General features: G+C 41.0%; 1 protein-coding gene across 2 annotated transcripts in view; it reads right to left on the bottom strand.

The window, feature by feature from the left end:
- The window catches only part of LOC310996130 (uncharacterized protein), a 36688-nt gene that overhangs the window by 11591 nt on the left and 10661 nt on the right, over positions 1–14436 (bottom strand). For both annotated transcript variants that reach the window (XM_083985468.1, XM_083985469.1), the window contains exons 16-29: positions 13552–13810; positions 11985–12155; positions 11694–11851; positions 10954–11094; positions 10485–10629; positions 10139–10290; positions 7963–8088; positions 6467–6644; positions 4411–4482; positions 3628–3735; positions 3009–3080; positions 2798–2914; positions 2181–2332; positions 1872–1958 (exon numbers count right to left, since the gene is read on the bottom strand). In XM_083985468.1, coding sequence (XP_083841594.1) covers positions 1872–1958; positions 2181–2332; positions 2798–2914; positions 3009–3080; positions 3628–3735; positions 4411–4482; positions 6467–6644; positions 7963–8088; positions 10139–10290; positions 10485–10629; positions 10954–11094; positions 11694–11851; positions 11985–12155; positions 13552–13810 — 1938 coding nt within the window. The remainder of the gene's footprint in view (positions 1–1871; positions 1959–2180; positions 2333–2797; positions 2915–3008; positions 3081–3627; positions 3736–4410; positions 4483–6466; positions 6645–7962; positions 8089–10138; positions 10291–10484; positions 10630–10953; positions 11095–11693; positions 11852–11984; positions 12156–13551; positions 13811–14436) is intronic.

Genomic DNA, 14436 nt, shown 5'->3' with positions numbered 1-14436 from the left:
TGACGTAGGGACGAGGACTGTTATGGTGCGTTCAAGGAAACTCGTATTTTTCCGACCGTGAAGTGGTACCAGTTCGATCTGGTACGAGTTCACCGGTCGGAAGTTACGAGTGGCCGTTATAGTGACTTTCACCGGTAAAACAGGTCGGAAAAACACGAGTGGGTTGCCTGGAACGCTACAAAGTCGTAAGTTGTGACTTGAAGCTGTAATTTACGATTTCAAAAGCCTGCCTGGAACGCAGCATTAGCGAAAACGACCGGACCACTTACTTCTGCTTTAACGCTTCCAAGGTTTCATTGGTGGATTTTTTATTGCTGCCTGAAGAAAAAGTTATTTTCTATGTTTAATGTTTTGAAGTTTAATGAATTACAACACATTAGTTGTATATGTTTTTATTTGTTCAAAAAAGAAAAAACGGACCATTAAGACCTGGTGTATCAAATATGATACAAATTAAAAATCATATATGAAAATTGATTTTTTTATTTTTTTATTTTTTTTTTGTCAGAAGGTCCAATAAAGACTCCATTTTCAAAGAATTAGAATTTTCTGGCAATTATTTCATGGTTCAGGCTTTACAGGGTTAAGACGGATTCAGACTACACAATGTTTTTGTCTTTCACGATGGTCTCTATGTCAGACTAAAGGATCACAGTGGCATAAATTCTTGCCGTGTCTTGGTCGGGAGACTGGCAACACTACAAGGATCACCCCGACTAATCATCGTTCACGACCGATCACGACCCTGTACGAGTTCATATAGGCCGTCGGGGAGGCATCACAACAAACTGTCAATCATGCATACTGTAGCTCTGTGTGTGATAGCTGTCTTCTGCTCAGACACGAAAATTAAAAGGAAGAAAAAATGATAGTGGAGCCGTTCCTGGGTCGAGCACAGTGTGACTGTCTGTCCTTCACAGAGAACGTGGGGGATATAATTGTCGTTTTTGTTCAATGATATATCTTTGATCATATTGAAATCATTACTCATACATGCAAAAAATATTTTATTTTATTCATTTTTTTTGTTGTCGTTACTGTAATTGCTCTGCGGGGCCCTAAGCAGGCGCTTAATTTGCTTATGCCTTGGGCCGGCTCTGATTTATGTGTATATACACACCTATATATACAGTATATAGTGCATGTGCATGTGTCTTTTTTTTCTTCCCAGTACAAACACTTTCATGTTTTATCAAACTTTCCAAGCTACAACCAATCAGGATTTGTCTTATGCGTGTCATCAGTACGTGCAGGTCCCCGAGCAAATCAGCCCAAGCACAAACAGTATTTACACCGGTCACAAAATGGGACGATGCTGCACTCAAGACAACTCAGAAATACCGAACAAACCTTGTCCTGCATTGACTTTGATGCACTATTTAATGCTCAAATACGGGATGACCCCATATTTGAAAGAACCGGTGGCAAAAAAGTGGGTGGATGGCGTATCCCTGTGCCCCCCGACCACTAGGCTACTAGCTACACCTCTGGTGTACAGGATGCACTGCTGCAGCAGGAAGGGTGGCTCTAGTGTAGGAAATGTTGCTGATTATAATTTTCTAATTATAAGTTCAACACTGAAACATTCCTCTTGACAGGCAGCCATCATGTCCTCCACTCACTGTCAGGTGACACCATACAATTATGTGAGTGACGACATCTATACTGTACTTAACTGTACCTGAGTGCAGCTTTGTCTGGTACGTGACCTAACGGTATTTTCATTCAGTGCATATCATCTGCTTTATTGCTTTTGTTTTAAGTTCACCACTTTTACACAAGTACTCTCTTGGTCTTGTTCATGCTACATAGCAAACAGCAATCGCACTGGTCAGGAAAAACATAAAATCCCAAATGATGCTCTGTATTACCTGATAAAAGAAGGAATTTCTGAAGGCATTGCTGAAGTAGTTGTTGTTTGGGAGACTCACAGCTATCTGAAGTGAAATGGCCGGAGTCTGTAGGAAAAGATAAGAAGAATCAGAAAGAATAGGCTTTTCTTTATTAAGATGATAAGGCTTGGCTTATATTAAAATTTTAATATTATTCTTATTCTTATTTAAAGAATAAGAAAAGAATAGCCTGGGTCCAGGTTCAAAGGCTCAAAATTACACTGCAAAAGTGACTTTTAACAAAAGGAAGAGGCAACAAGATTAGAAGAGAGAAGCTTTGGCACCAACCAGGTTCATATTATGTAACATGTGAATCAGGAATAGTCCATGCTGGTAGACCAGGAACTCTCTGGGATTAAGGACTGATGGGTCCAATGGGACCAGCTCCCCTTCACATTCCCACTGAGCATCGAGGACATCGATGAAACTCTTGCCTCCACCTGGACAAACACAGAGAACAATAGTTCTTGCCACAAAGTCAACACATTTTGAAGAAACCCACACTGTTTTGTTTAAAAAGAGGCTCAAAAGAATTTTAGCTTGTCCAAACCAGGCTAGCAAAAGCATCCAAACTTTTCAAGACATTTCTTGATGTATGTATATCATTCAGCAGATCTGATGAAAGTTAATTACACACTGAGTTGCAGTAGTCAAACAAACTAGAATGAAGTTCATAAACTTGAAGCTGAGCAAACATCTAACTCACACACGTCCTTACGCCCCGGGAGTGTTAGAGTATGATAGCAGTTGAAAGAAGATGCAGACAGTGGCAACATCACATGACGGGTCTTTCATTCATCAAGCTTTATTCAGATTGTCTGCGGGTAGGGTTGTGCGAAAATATCTCTGAGATGCATGCAAGGCTTTATTATCTATATACTGTAGGCTCAGTACATCTGACCTACCAGTGAGCTCTCCTCGAAGAAGCCCTGCCCCACAAGCCAAGCCCTTTATCTGTAGCTCCGCACTCCTCAGCAGCTGGAACAAAGGAGAGAGCTCCATCAGCTTGGTCCATCCCTCCTCTGGGGAATAAACAGAAAATGCCAGGATGAAATAACATGACACAATAGCCTATGCCACTTCCAAGATGATTTTGCACCATAGTCATAATGTTACCTGGTATTGTAGGCACAGAGATATGTGTAGGCTGAGCTGATTCTTTCATAGGTTGGGTCTCTGGGGGAATTTCTGTGAAATGAATCACAGGTTACTCATCGTCTTGCAAATACAATTGACAACATTCAAATCTGTCAGTTCAGTATGCAGTCACAGTTACAGCCAGTTTTCTTATCGTTGTGCAATGATCCCAGAGCTCAATTAATTAATTAAATGTATCCCCATTCATTGCCAAAAGCCAAAGGGCAAAAATGATGTGTTGTGGAGCTCCAGAGGTTCTTTTTTCTGTCTTTGTTAAAGCTAAACAGCTGGTGTCAGGAAATGGAATCTAGTACAAACAGGAATACAGTAGATGTATTCCTTTGGAGGTATGCTTCACATGCTACAGAGTATATTCTGTGGATGTGTGACCTATCTGTAGGAGTAACAGATGTCTGCACGTTAAAGGAAAATCATTATAAGGTGTCATAACAAAGTGTTAGGCTAAGCTCTCCCACAAATGTTCAATGTTTTCATATTCATCAGTGACCCCCCTGTGCTGGGGTTAGGCAAGGGGTCATAACTTCTGATTCTGTTCTTGATTTCTAACCCATCTGTACACTTCGCCGTTTTATCTCACCCTGGGAGTGAATGCCAGAAGACGCAGTGTCTCTTTGGGAGTTGTGTGTTGGAGTCTCCTGGCACTGGGCTAAACTGATGGGCTCCCTCAGGGACTGGGTGGAGTTTCCTTGAAAGACAAAAGTTGCAAGAATGCCTATAAACATTGCATGTGAAGGACGGCTGGGCTGTTGTGTGCACCGCCGCCATGAAAAGCACCAATAAAGTTTGGATTTAGCAGGAAGAGGGTGAGGGTGAGGGGTTGGGGTTAGGGGTTACAGTTTGAAAAATGCCAGATGGGCAGGGGGTATTTCTTACATTACAACATAGATAGACCCAATTCATTCGAAAAGAGTTACAATATCTACTCAGTGAGGTTTTGTTTTCTAAAGTTAGGTCTCTAAAAAACCCAAGATTTTTTTTTTTTTTTGCACTTTACCTCAAAGAGTGAGATTTACTATTTAGAACTATTTATATCCTTGCATTGTAAAACGTTTTCGTCCTCTATATACCTGCCTTTACATTATGAAAGAAACACGATTTTCAACACTTTCACACACAATATCATGCATCTATCCCCAATCTCCAGAGATGTTAAAAATACAGTACAGGTCTCAGAGACAGAACAATACACTTGGGCAGTTTGGACTTTCACCAGCACTTTGTTTCCGTTCAGTGCTCTATCCTGCTACATTTGGACAATAAATCAACGTCACAGTATTTCTTTGCATCCTGTGCACACGCAGTTTCCAGTAACATTACACCCATGTTATCTCAAGGCTACAAAAGTTTCAAGAGCACGTACCTTTCACTGTCATAGAGGCTGTCCAGACTCTTGAGGTCATCTCCAACCCATATGCCTGTTTTGTTGACAAACCTGAAACATGTTAGAAATAGAGTTTAAAGGAGCTATCTGTTGCTATTTTTTTTTACATAGATATCGTTAGCATGGACAACTGTTCACCTCCAAGTCTTTCCAAGTGCTTACAGGCATGCCACTGTTGTGTTTACAAGACAAGAGGTTATAATAACCCCTCTGAGCAGCACACACTGGTTCAGGACGGAAGTCGAGGGCCGGACTGGTTCTATGTTTATTGAGAACTTATTGAAATGACCTAATTGCACTTATTGACTAACTGCTAACAAAGCCTTTAAGTTATTGCATATAAAACAACATTAATCATTAAAGGTGTACAGAAAAGAAAATTGAATTTAAGCCCACTCTGGGTCATAAAATGAGTGTAATAACTCATCTATAGACGATGTCGGCCAAACTTTGTGCAAAATTCTATTTTTGAGTAAATCCAGGATGAAAGTGTGTATTTTTTTTCCCGCATTGGATAATGCAGGCGCACGGATTATACGTCAGCCTGCACACGATTCACCAGCCACTGATATTGGATCCATAATCCGTAATTCAAACGTCTGAGACACACACACACACACCGAGCTCGGTCTCGCCCCAAGCTTTGAATATCCCGCCCGCTCGATAACGACCAATCAAATTCGTTTTCCTTACTCGGGTAAACTCGTGTTGCAGCTCGTGACAACTCGGCGCGACAAACAGGACAAACGGCCATTTCTGTACACCTTTAAATAAATCATTTTCTTTATGGCTTTCTTATGGCTCTATCTGCAGCTTTACATTGTCATTTCTAATCAGGGATGTTCATGATTAAACATTAACTGATTACAAGAACTTTGACTGACTCTACTATTTTTTTATTAGTTCCTCATGTCGTCAGCTTATGGGAGCTTGCCCACACGTGCAGGCTTCCACATGCCTTCAGTCATAATTTGCAGCAAGAAGTTACACAGGAGGACTGACAGTATGTGCCACTTCTGCAGCAGTCCCGACAAACATCTGCGTGTGCATCACCTGTAACAATGGCACTGCTAAAAAAAAAAAAAAGCAGCAGGGTTTGTTGTCGTATGTGGATTAGACACTACAGTGGCACGGTACACAACAGTCTAACCAGGCCTGAGCAAGCTTTTTGAACTCACGTTTCCTCTTGACCATCAAGTCTTAATGGTAACGTTGACTATAAGATAAGATTAGACTTTATTGTCCTTGTGCAGTAGCCTACAAAATTTGCCAGCAGTTCAGTAAAGATCTATTAAACCATAAAGAGCTATTAAAGGCAAGAAAGGGCTATTAAAAAATCAATATATAGTGCTAATAATATATAAAAAAAAAAAAAGAAAAGAAAATCAGTAGAAAGACAGACTAAAATGGTAGGCCTCAGCAATATTTTGAATATTTTTGACTGTAAACAAATTTTATGAAAAGGCCAAAACCAAACAGAAATGGATCCTGTTAACAGATGCTGTCTGTTTCTCCAAAGCCTGACCCACAGTGGATATTTTGTCCGTGCCAAAGAGCTCCACTGTTTCTCAGAAACTATTGAACGCACATGAGAAAGCCTCAGTGTTGCCTGGGTGGAATGTTCATTTCACAATAAACACGAGCTATGTAGTTAATTTGGGTCAGTCATGCAAACACTCTCACGCTGCTGCACACTAAAGCACCAATACTGTCTTCATGCAGTATTTTGGAATATTTGTTTCAATGTATTTCAGAATTTTGAACACAAATTTGCAAGTAGTTTTTTTGAGAAAGCAACAAGGCTTGTTTTTTCTGGTCTTTTCATGGGATTTATTTGAAGAAGAAAAATAACAACAACCATATTGTCTAACCAAAAGGAACATGTTTGTATAGCTGCAAAATAATGCTCCATTATGAATTGCGCTTACTTACTAGAACAGTATTTTCTGTACTTCTAAATGTGTGAGTCCCATCACATACCATATTAGCACCCATATAATTGAATGGTCATCTTGCAGTATCCCCGATTCAGTACCTGACATGTGCTGATTGCCGGTGTTGGTGAGGAAGCCGGCTTTGTCCTCCAGGAGCTGGCTCAGTCTCTCCAACAGGGGCAGAACTTGATGTTGTAGCAGACCCATGACGTGGCCCCTCTGCTCTTGGCAAGGGGCCAAACCAAATTCTTTATACCAGAAGTTCCCACATAGCACTGCCTATATGGAGTAAGGAAGACGGATGGTGATATATCTGCATTGGTGTTGCAATGGAGTAATCTCCCTCCTCGACTTTAAAGCCACTGTCCTATAACAAAACCCCTCCACTCTCAAAATGCTACTTGTCTACTTGTGGCATTTGTGGTTTGTAATAATGGGAGGCATGCAGAGCCCTCAGCTATCTGGCCTATATCAGAAGCCCTCTTTGATAAGGCTTATAATTATGTTCAAGTGAGTGCATTCATTAGTGATCCTGATGGTTGCTGGGGATTCCTATGACACACTGAGCGCTCTAACTCTTTCTCCCTGTCTCTCTCTCTTTCTTTTTTCTGTTTCTCTGTCTCTCCCTTCCTATTGCACTATTACCTGAAACTAACTTTATTTTTTCTTATTTTCTTATTCATGTTTCTCCTTTCTGTCTTCATTCTGCATGTTTGGCTTCTCTGTTTTAGAGGATCCATATCTACCTCTACAATACGCATCATCATTACTATTATTATTATTGGTTGTAGTAGTAGTATTTAATATGATTATTTCCACTATAATAAATAACAATTAATAGGGGTGGGAGAAAAAATCGATTCACATAGATATCGCGATATCTTTTTTGACGATTTTTTAATCGATTTTTTTTTTCAAAAATCAAATTTTTTTTTTGAAATTATTATTATTATTTTTTTTTTTTTTAATATTGTGCAATATGTATTTGTTAGCCTCTTTTACATACAGAGAGTACAGGCTTTGAAAAGGGTTTAAGTTCACTTTATAATGGAGTATGTTAATTTATAGGCTCCTACAGTATTTGTGTGCAGATAAATGTTAAAAATGCAGACTAAAAATCGAGAGAATCGGCAATATCGTAGAATCGCAATTTAAATCGAATCGCCATCCAAAAAATCGTAGAAGAATCGAATCGGGAGAAAAGCATATCGTCCCAGCCCTAACAATTAACATCCCCTATAACCTCTCCTCTGGAACCCTATGCTGTTCGAGCCAAACGAGTCATTCCTCCCCTCTGTCGCTCAGTGTTTGCTCTATATCTCTATAATAAAGAAAGCTGTGAGATGCTTTGAGATAATATATATTATGATTCATACCAAAGTAGCTCAAAATAACACAGGAAACACCAGAGGTAACAAAACAAACCCTCGATGATGGTCAGGTAAGCATCGTTTGCTTTAACTGATTATCTTAAGTTTGACAGACTTGATTGCTACAAGAACATCTTTTGAAAAACAAAGTCTCCTGCGTTGTATATTCAGGTTTTTTTTTTTTAAATATGCAGTGTCGTGTAAAGAATGCGTCTCTGTGTTTTGACCTGAGCAGTGTCGCCACGGAGCTGAGACACATGTCTGACAAAGTGCAGGGCCCCGAGAGAAGACTCCAGTTCTGTCTGTCTGGAACAACACTGCTCCCACAAGTCTCTCTGTCTCAACTCTCTGTCCTGGAGGACACATAAACACACATTTGTGCAATAAAACAACATAATGTCTTGTTTATATTTAGACAGCAATGTTAAAGCAGAAGTAAGCGGAATATTTGTGTTAATATAAGTCTTAAATAGTTGTATGTTCCGACAGCAATCACTTATATAGAGTGTTTGGTCTGAAACACGGGTCTGTCAGTCACTCTGCTCTGCTGTAAGCCGAGGAGAAAACTTTCCTTGTATCCTACAACCTTTATCCAATGAGGAGAGAGAATGGCATAAAGGGGCGGTCCTCTCTGTGGCCCTCATTTATCAAACTTGCGCAGGATCTGGTGTAGATTCTGGTGTAAATATCAGTGTACACCAAGTGTCACGTGTGATTTACTAAAAGTGTGTACGCTGCTGATTTCGGCGTAGAACAAGTGTGGTGTTGATAAATCCGGCGGCTGAAAACGAGCGTCATTTAGGCTAAATGTCACGCCCCGATATATTCCTGCTTTAGAGGCGTCGCCCTGCCCCTTTTACGACATGGAGACACGGAAGACGGCCAAGAAGAGGGACTTTACTGGCGTTACCGCGTTGAACAGGGAGAGGGCGGCAACATTAAAGCTTCAGTTGGTAACAATTATTCAGTCATATTTGCTGGAACTGTCACTATATTCTGATAGTTGGACATTAAATGGGTAATTTAGGGCAAAATCCAACTCCTCTGGCTCCACCTACAGCCTGTAATCGTATTTGCCAGAATCCACCGCGACCGACGATTCTCCTCCAATCAGGTAGAGGGAGCAGGAGGAGCGGCCAATCGCAGCTCGTACACGTCGTAGTAAGCTGACGAAAGTGAAAGTAAAGTCCGCGATTTGGTCAGAAATTTCAAGACGATACACCTTCAGCTCCCTCTTTTCACCTCTGTCAACCCCCCTCCCCCTGTGTTGGGTGAGAGAGAGGCGAGATCGTTATGGAGTCTCCGGTTGCTATGGATACGGTACGTCTTCTGTGGGTGCGTTTATGGCTAATTTGCGGAGTTTACTTTCACTTTCGTCAACTTACCAACTGTAGCTTTAAATATCTGGACATTGATAGACTGATAGTTTTTGTGATTGATAAGCGTCATCCCGGTGGATGGAGGCTGCAGACGTGTGTCACCGACCACGTCAGGAAACCCAGCGATCTCGTGAAATGCTCCTGCAGTTTACTAAACACAAGCGATTGAGGAGAAATCATATAGGCATATTTGCGAACGCGACTTTATAACCATCAGCACCGCTGGCATGGTTCGGCTGATGGAGGGATGTGAAACACCGGCCCGATGTCCCGCTGACAGGTCCCGGTGACGGAAAAAAAAAAAAAAAGACTCAGATTGATAAATGCCAATCCTTGCGGTGAATTTGGTGTACACCCATTTTTTTGGTGTACGCAAGTTTGATAAATGAGGGCCAGTGTGTGCAGCCAAGGGATGCGTGTGAATGTGGTGACGTAGGGACGAGGGCGGGGACTGCTAACTCCATCTGCTGACAGGAAGTTAGCCAAAACGACCGGATCGCTTACTTCTGCTTTAACAGCGCGCATTTTCCATAGCTGTCCTGAGAAGGAACCAGGCACCCAAGACAGATAGCAAAATAAATCCAGCCCATACTTCGGCCATGTGTTTGTTTTCCCCTGTCCCAGTATCCATCCTGTTCAATGGGACACATCTGGCCCAGATACTGCATGATTCCACATCCGGACCAAATCTGGTGCGCACACCAATATCATCCTGCTACAGTATCAGTCACTACCGAGGATAAGAGTCGCACTCTGCCCAGATGTGGAAGTATATAGACCAGACTTGGGGGAGGATGTAGGCACCTGTAGGGCCAGAAGTTAGATTTTTCTACCTTCGGGACCTTAATGTCAATTAAAAATGAATCCACAGTTTGTTTTGTTGTTGTCTTTTCCCCCTTTTCTCTTGTCTGTCTTTGTCACATGTTTTTGTTGGTGTTTATCATTCAATGAAAATAATAATAATAATAATATATATATATATATCCACAGGGCCACTAACAACCCACAAAGGCATTCCTCTCACCAATGCATGCAGGGCTGTAGCCCAGTCTCCTCCCTGCGTTGTCCATTTTTCTTGGTCTTGTTGCAGCTGCTCCATACACACATCCACCTTATCAAGGCCTGACAAGAGCTCTGAGTGCCAAACACTCTGCTGCTCCCACTCCTCTTCATCTCCTTTACACACAGATGGAGTTACACAAAGACATGCTGCCAACCCAAATAAAATATTGAACACACAAAATTATGTTCATTACTGCAAAGCTGAAGGCTATATGATATCGTGGCAAGCAGCAATATGACCACAGTGCTGTCAATGACAGTAATTTCCTTCCATGCTTTTCATTCTCCCAGCTTGCCAACCGACTTACCCAGTGTGAGGATGTGTAAAATGTGCGAGGGGAGGATCAGAGCCAAGTGGGAGTGCTGAGCCGCTCTCCTCTGGGCCTCCGTGTGCGACGAATCCTGCAGCTCCCCCACTGCTTCTCTCAGCTGTCTCCCTGACCACTGGGCCTGCTGTGGGTTACACTCTCAAACGCTCAGTTAAAATAACAAAGGTATGGTAACACACAGAGATGCAGCAGCTTTTCAGCCGTGTGCAAAAACAAACAAATCAACCATCAGCGTTTTTTTTTTTTACTTGCCGTGCGGGGCAAGAAAACAATGTTGAACCTAAAGAAAAACCCTGCATTACTTCCCAGTGCTGTTTTTCCCCCGCACATTCACATATCCCCTTACACATTTCCAGATGTTCAAAAGCCTCAGCCCCCGCCTGCCACACCCAGAGCCCAGGCTCTATAGGGTATTTTACAACCAAAACAGCAAACTCCTCTTGCTGACCTGAGCAGAGTTGACTTCCGTGATCCTGAAAAAATACTGGGAAAGAGCCGAGTCCAGGTCAGAGAGGAAATCTTCCTCCCTCTGCCTCTGATGCTGCCAGTAAATATTTCGCACGCATGCCTCTCTCTGCAGTGCCTCCACCTGACGTACAATGACACCAACATAAGGAATTGCGTCAGATCAATTTATCAGGTTTACAAAATTCCCACCAATTCCTGCCACATGCCATCACATTATATAATAACAGCTGAAAAACTGAAGTTACAAATGAAGTTACAGACATTGCACATTTTCTTCTTGCACTAAAATCAACGCTGCCAATTTGTTGTTGTATATACTTTTGTACATCACATTTTATTTTATTTGCTATTGCTACTTTATTATGTATAGTTTGTTCTTTATATTTTACTATTTTATTATGTATAGTTTATATTCTTATTCTTTATATTCTTATACTATATGTTGTTATCGTCACTGTGTAATGCTGCTGCTGCACTGTAATTTCCCAGCTTGGGATCAATAAAGTCTATCTATCTATCTATCTATCTATCTATCTATCTATCTATCTATCTATCTATCTATCTATCTATCTATCTATCTATCTATCTATCTATCTATCTATCTATCTATCTATCTATCTAAGTGATTATACTACATAAGCCAAAAAAAAAAAATCAGGTTAGGGGTCGAATCACTTTCATTCTCTGGGCAACGATTGTTGTTTCAATTCCTGCCCTCACCTGCACACTATCAGTTTGTTCTGCCACTGTTAACCAGTACGAAGCTGTAACGGGCAGAACGTTTTTTCTGGAAACATCCAGCCTGGCTCCAACCACTGGGGCTAACACTCCTGTCACTGGGTCAACAGTCTGAGATCCATATCGGATTGCTACTAGGCCTGTGAAGTGTGACAGCATGGACACAGAAAAGGGTATACAACTGTTAGTCCGTCTTCTTTAGTAGAATTTAGTAGATGGATTAGATAAACTGTGTTAGATCAACACTGACATGTACGATCATTTTCACTGTACCTTTTCCATCAGGGTCCTCCATGGTCCCTGCCAAGGGTATTGTAATCCCAGAGATAAGGTCAGTCTGGCATCCCAGCACAGGTACACTAAGCCCAGAGCCCATGGGGTCAGGGTACTCCATCCCAAGCAGAGCTGGCACACACATATCAGAGCCCGAGAGAGGCATCTCTCCTGGTTTGGACGCCACAGAACAAGTCAGAATGTTAAGCAAAAATATATAAACATCAGAAAGTGCTTACATTTTTTGTAATTATCTAAGTATTCCTGGGCATTTTTGTGTCCAGAACATTTTCAGATGGGAAGGAGCAGAGTTACCGCAACAAAAGATTTAGTGAGAGAATAACTCAGCACAATTTTTTTTATCCTGTATGCTATTTTATGTTATACAATGTATCTTTGTTTTTATTTTTTAAAGCACACTGAGTTTACGCTTGCCATATGAAATGTGCTAAATAAATAAATTTGACTTTACTTTTTCATGGTGTCCCCTGACTAGCCTCTCAAACAACCTCTCAATAACAAGGAGATGCCATGGCAAAGATGCAAAACTAAGAAGCAGATTAGCAAACAATAATTAAAATATGAAAACGCGTCCCAAACATGCACGGTTTTGATTGCCAGCTATTTTTGTTTGTTTGTAGTGTAAACTCAGTGCAGTAGTACTACAAGAAGGTTCTGGTTTCAGGGCCAGTAGATAATATAGTGGAAGCAATGGAAGAAGTCGAAGGGGTTAATACATTGGAAAGTTGAATCCTACTTTTTTTTTGTTTTTAACTTCTTTTCATGGAATGATTGTGACGATGTGACACGTTACTATAAACTCCAATATGGTTGTTTATAAAACTGTGTAAACATTAGCTGGAAAATGGGCTAAAAATCTAGGCTGCACGGTCAAAGGAGTAAACGCAGCTACAAGCCAGGATTACTTCACATTTTTGTAGTGTATTGTATTGTATTGTATATCTCTGATCAGTTTATACAATGTTGAATGATGGTAAACTTATTTTTTGTTCAAAAGAAGTGCTGGAACATTTGACTAAAACTTCTTGACAGCAGCGGAGTTTCTGCATGTCCCAACAACATTAGGTTTTATTGGACAAACCGGTTCCGTGCTATATGTCTATGGAAGGTGATTAATTATAATAAGGGCAGTGGGCATGTGAGGACAAAACTGTGACATTAAGAAAGAGATCAAAAGGATTCCCCTATTTCCCTTTGTGCAGCGTTGGTAAAATATCAAAGCCTTCGCTTCCTAGATTTAATTCTTTTCACTCAAGCTGTAAAGAAGATACATGTAAGCAAAAATAAAGTAATAGACCTGTTTTTTATACAACAATGAGGAGATTTATGGCAGTGATGACAAGGAGATTTTTTAAAATGATCTGAAAAGATGAAACATCAAGTATTTTCTTCATTTAAGATCATTTTCTCTCTGACACACTCACTTTAATCAGATACTGAAGATGGATAAAAAAAGAGCATGAGGGGGAGGAGAGCAAAGAAAAAACAGAAGAGGAGGAAAGAGAGTTGCTGATAGCTGCTTATCTGCTCATTGGCATTTCCTCACCCATAGTTCCCCCATCCTGCTGGAGAGACACTGCCAAGCGCAACAGGAATCCCAGCCTGGTTTGCAACTGCAGCCTGCAGTGCAGGCTCCTTCCCCACGCCTGCTTGAGCTCCTTGCTCGCAGCAAGGAGGTGATCTCGTCGGCCACTTCCTCTCTCGCTGCTTGGATGGGACTGTGGATGTTGCAAATTTGGATCTGAACTCCACTCTTCAGTCTGAGGTTTCAATAGATCCAATACTTTGAACATCACTGCCAGAACCTGATTGAGGAAAACATTTTTGTTTTATCCACGTTTACTTTATCCAAACAGGTCTCTTTTTTTTTATTTTTCTTTTTTTTTATTTAAATTTGGCATTATACCAGAGACATCTGGTAAAAAAAAAGTTTTAGGGGTTAAGTAGGAAATCTTTCCTCACATACATTTTATACTGAAGGACCTATATATGTAAGAAATGCATTGCAAGTAATCCAATATGTCACCAGACAAAGGAATCATGTTAGTCTGAAATACTGACAACAATAGTACAGCCATTTAAAAAATGTATTTGCAGCACGTAAATCATGTTGATGTTTTGATTTTGTGCTTTGGCCTGTTGCCCCACCCACTGCTCTCTCCCAATCACCAGGCCAGGTTGCCAGTTACCACTGAGCTGCAGCTACAAGCATTGTGGATTATGTCTGACGTTACTATCATTAAAAGACCTCGCTATGACTCTTGACAAAAGCAGAAACAAAACCAGGATCTGCATAGGAGATGCGTTTGAAAGATGGAGACGGAATAGAGTGGAGAAGAATTTGAGGACAGATGCTGGAGTGACTCATTTTCTCTTGGACACCTAACTTTTTGCACAATAACCCGTTTTTTCAGTGCTTGTATGCAGCTTT

This window comes from Trachurus trachurus (assembly GCF_905171665.1).
Source record: "Trachurus trachurus genome assembly, chromosome: 13".
NCBI classification, from domain to species: Eukaryota; Metazoa; Chordata; class Actinopteri; order Carangiformes; family Carangidae; genus Trachurus; species Trachurus trachurus.
Note: the sequence above shows the minus strand (reverse complement) of the source record. Positions and strands in the feature narration are given on the sequence as shown.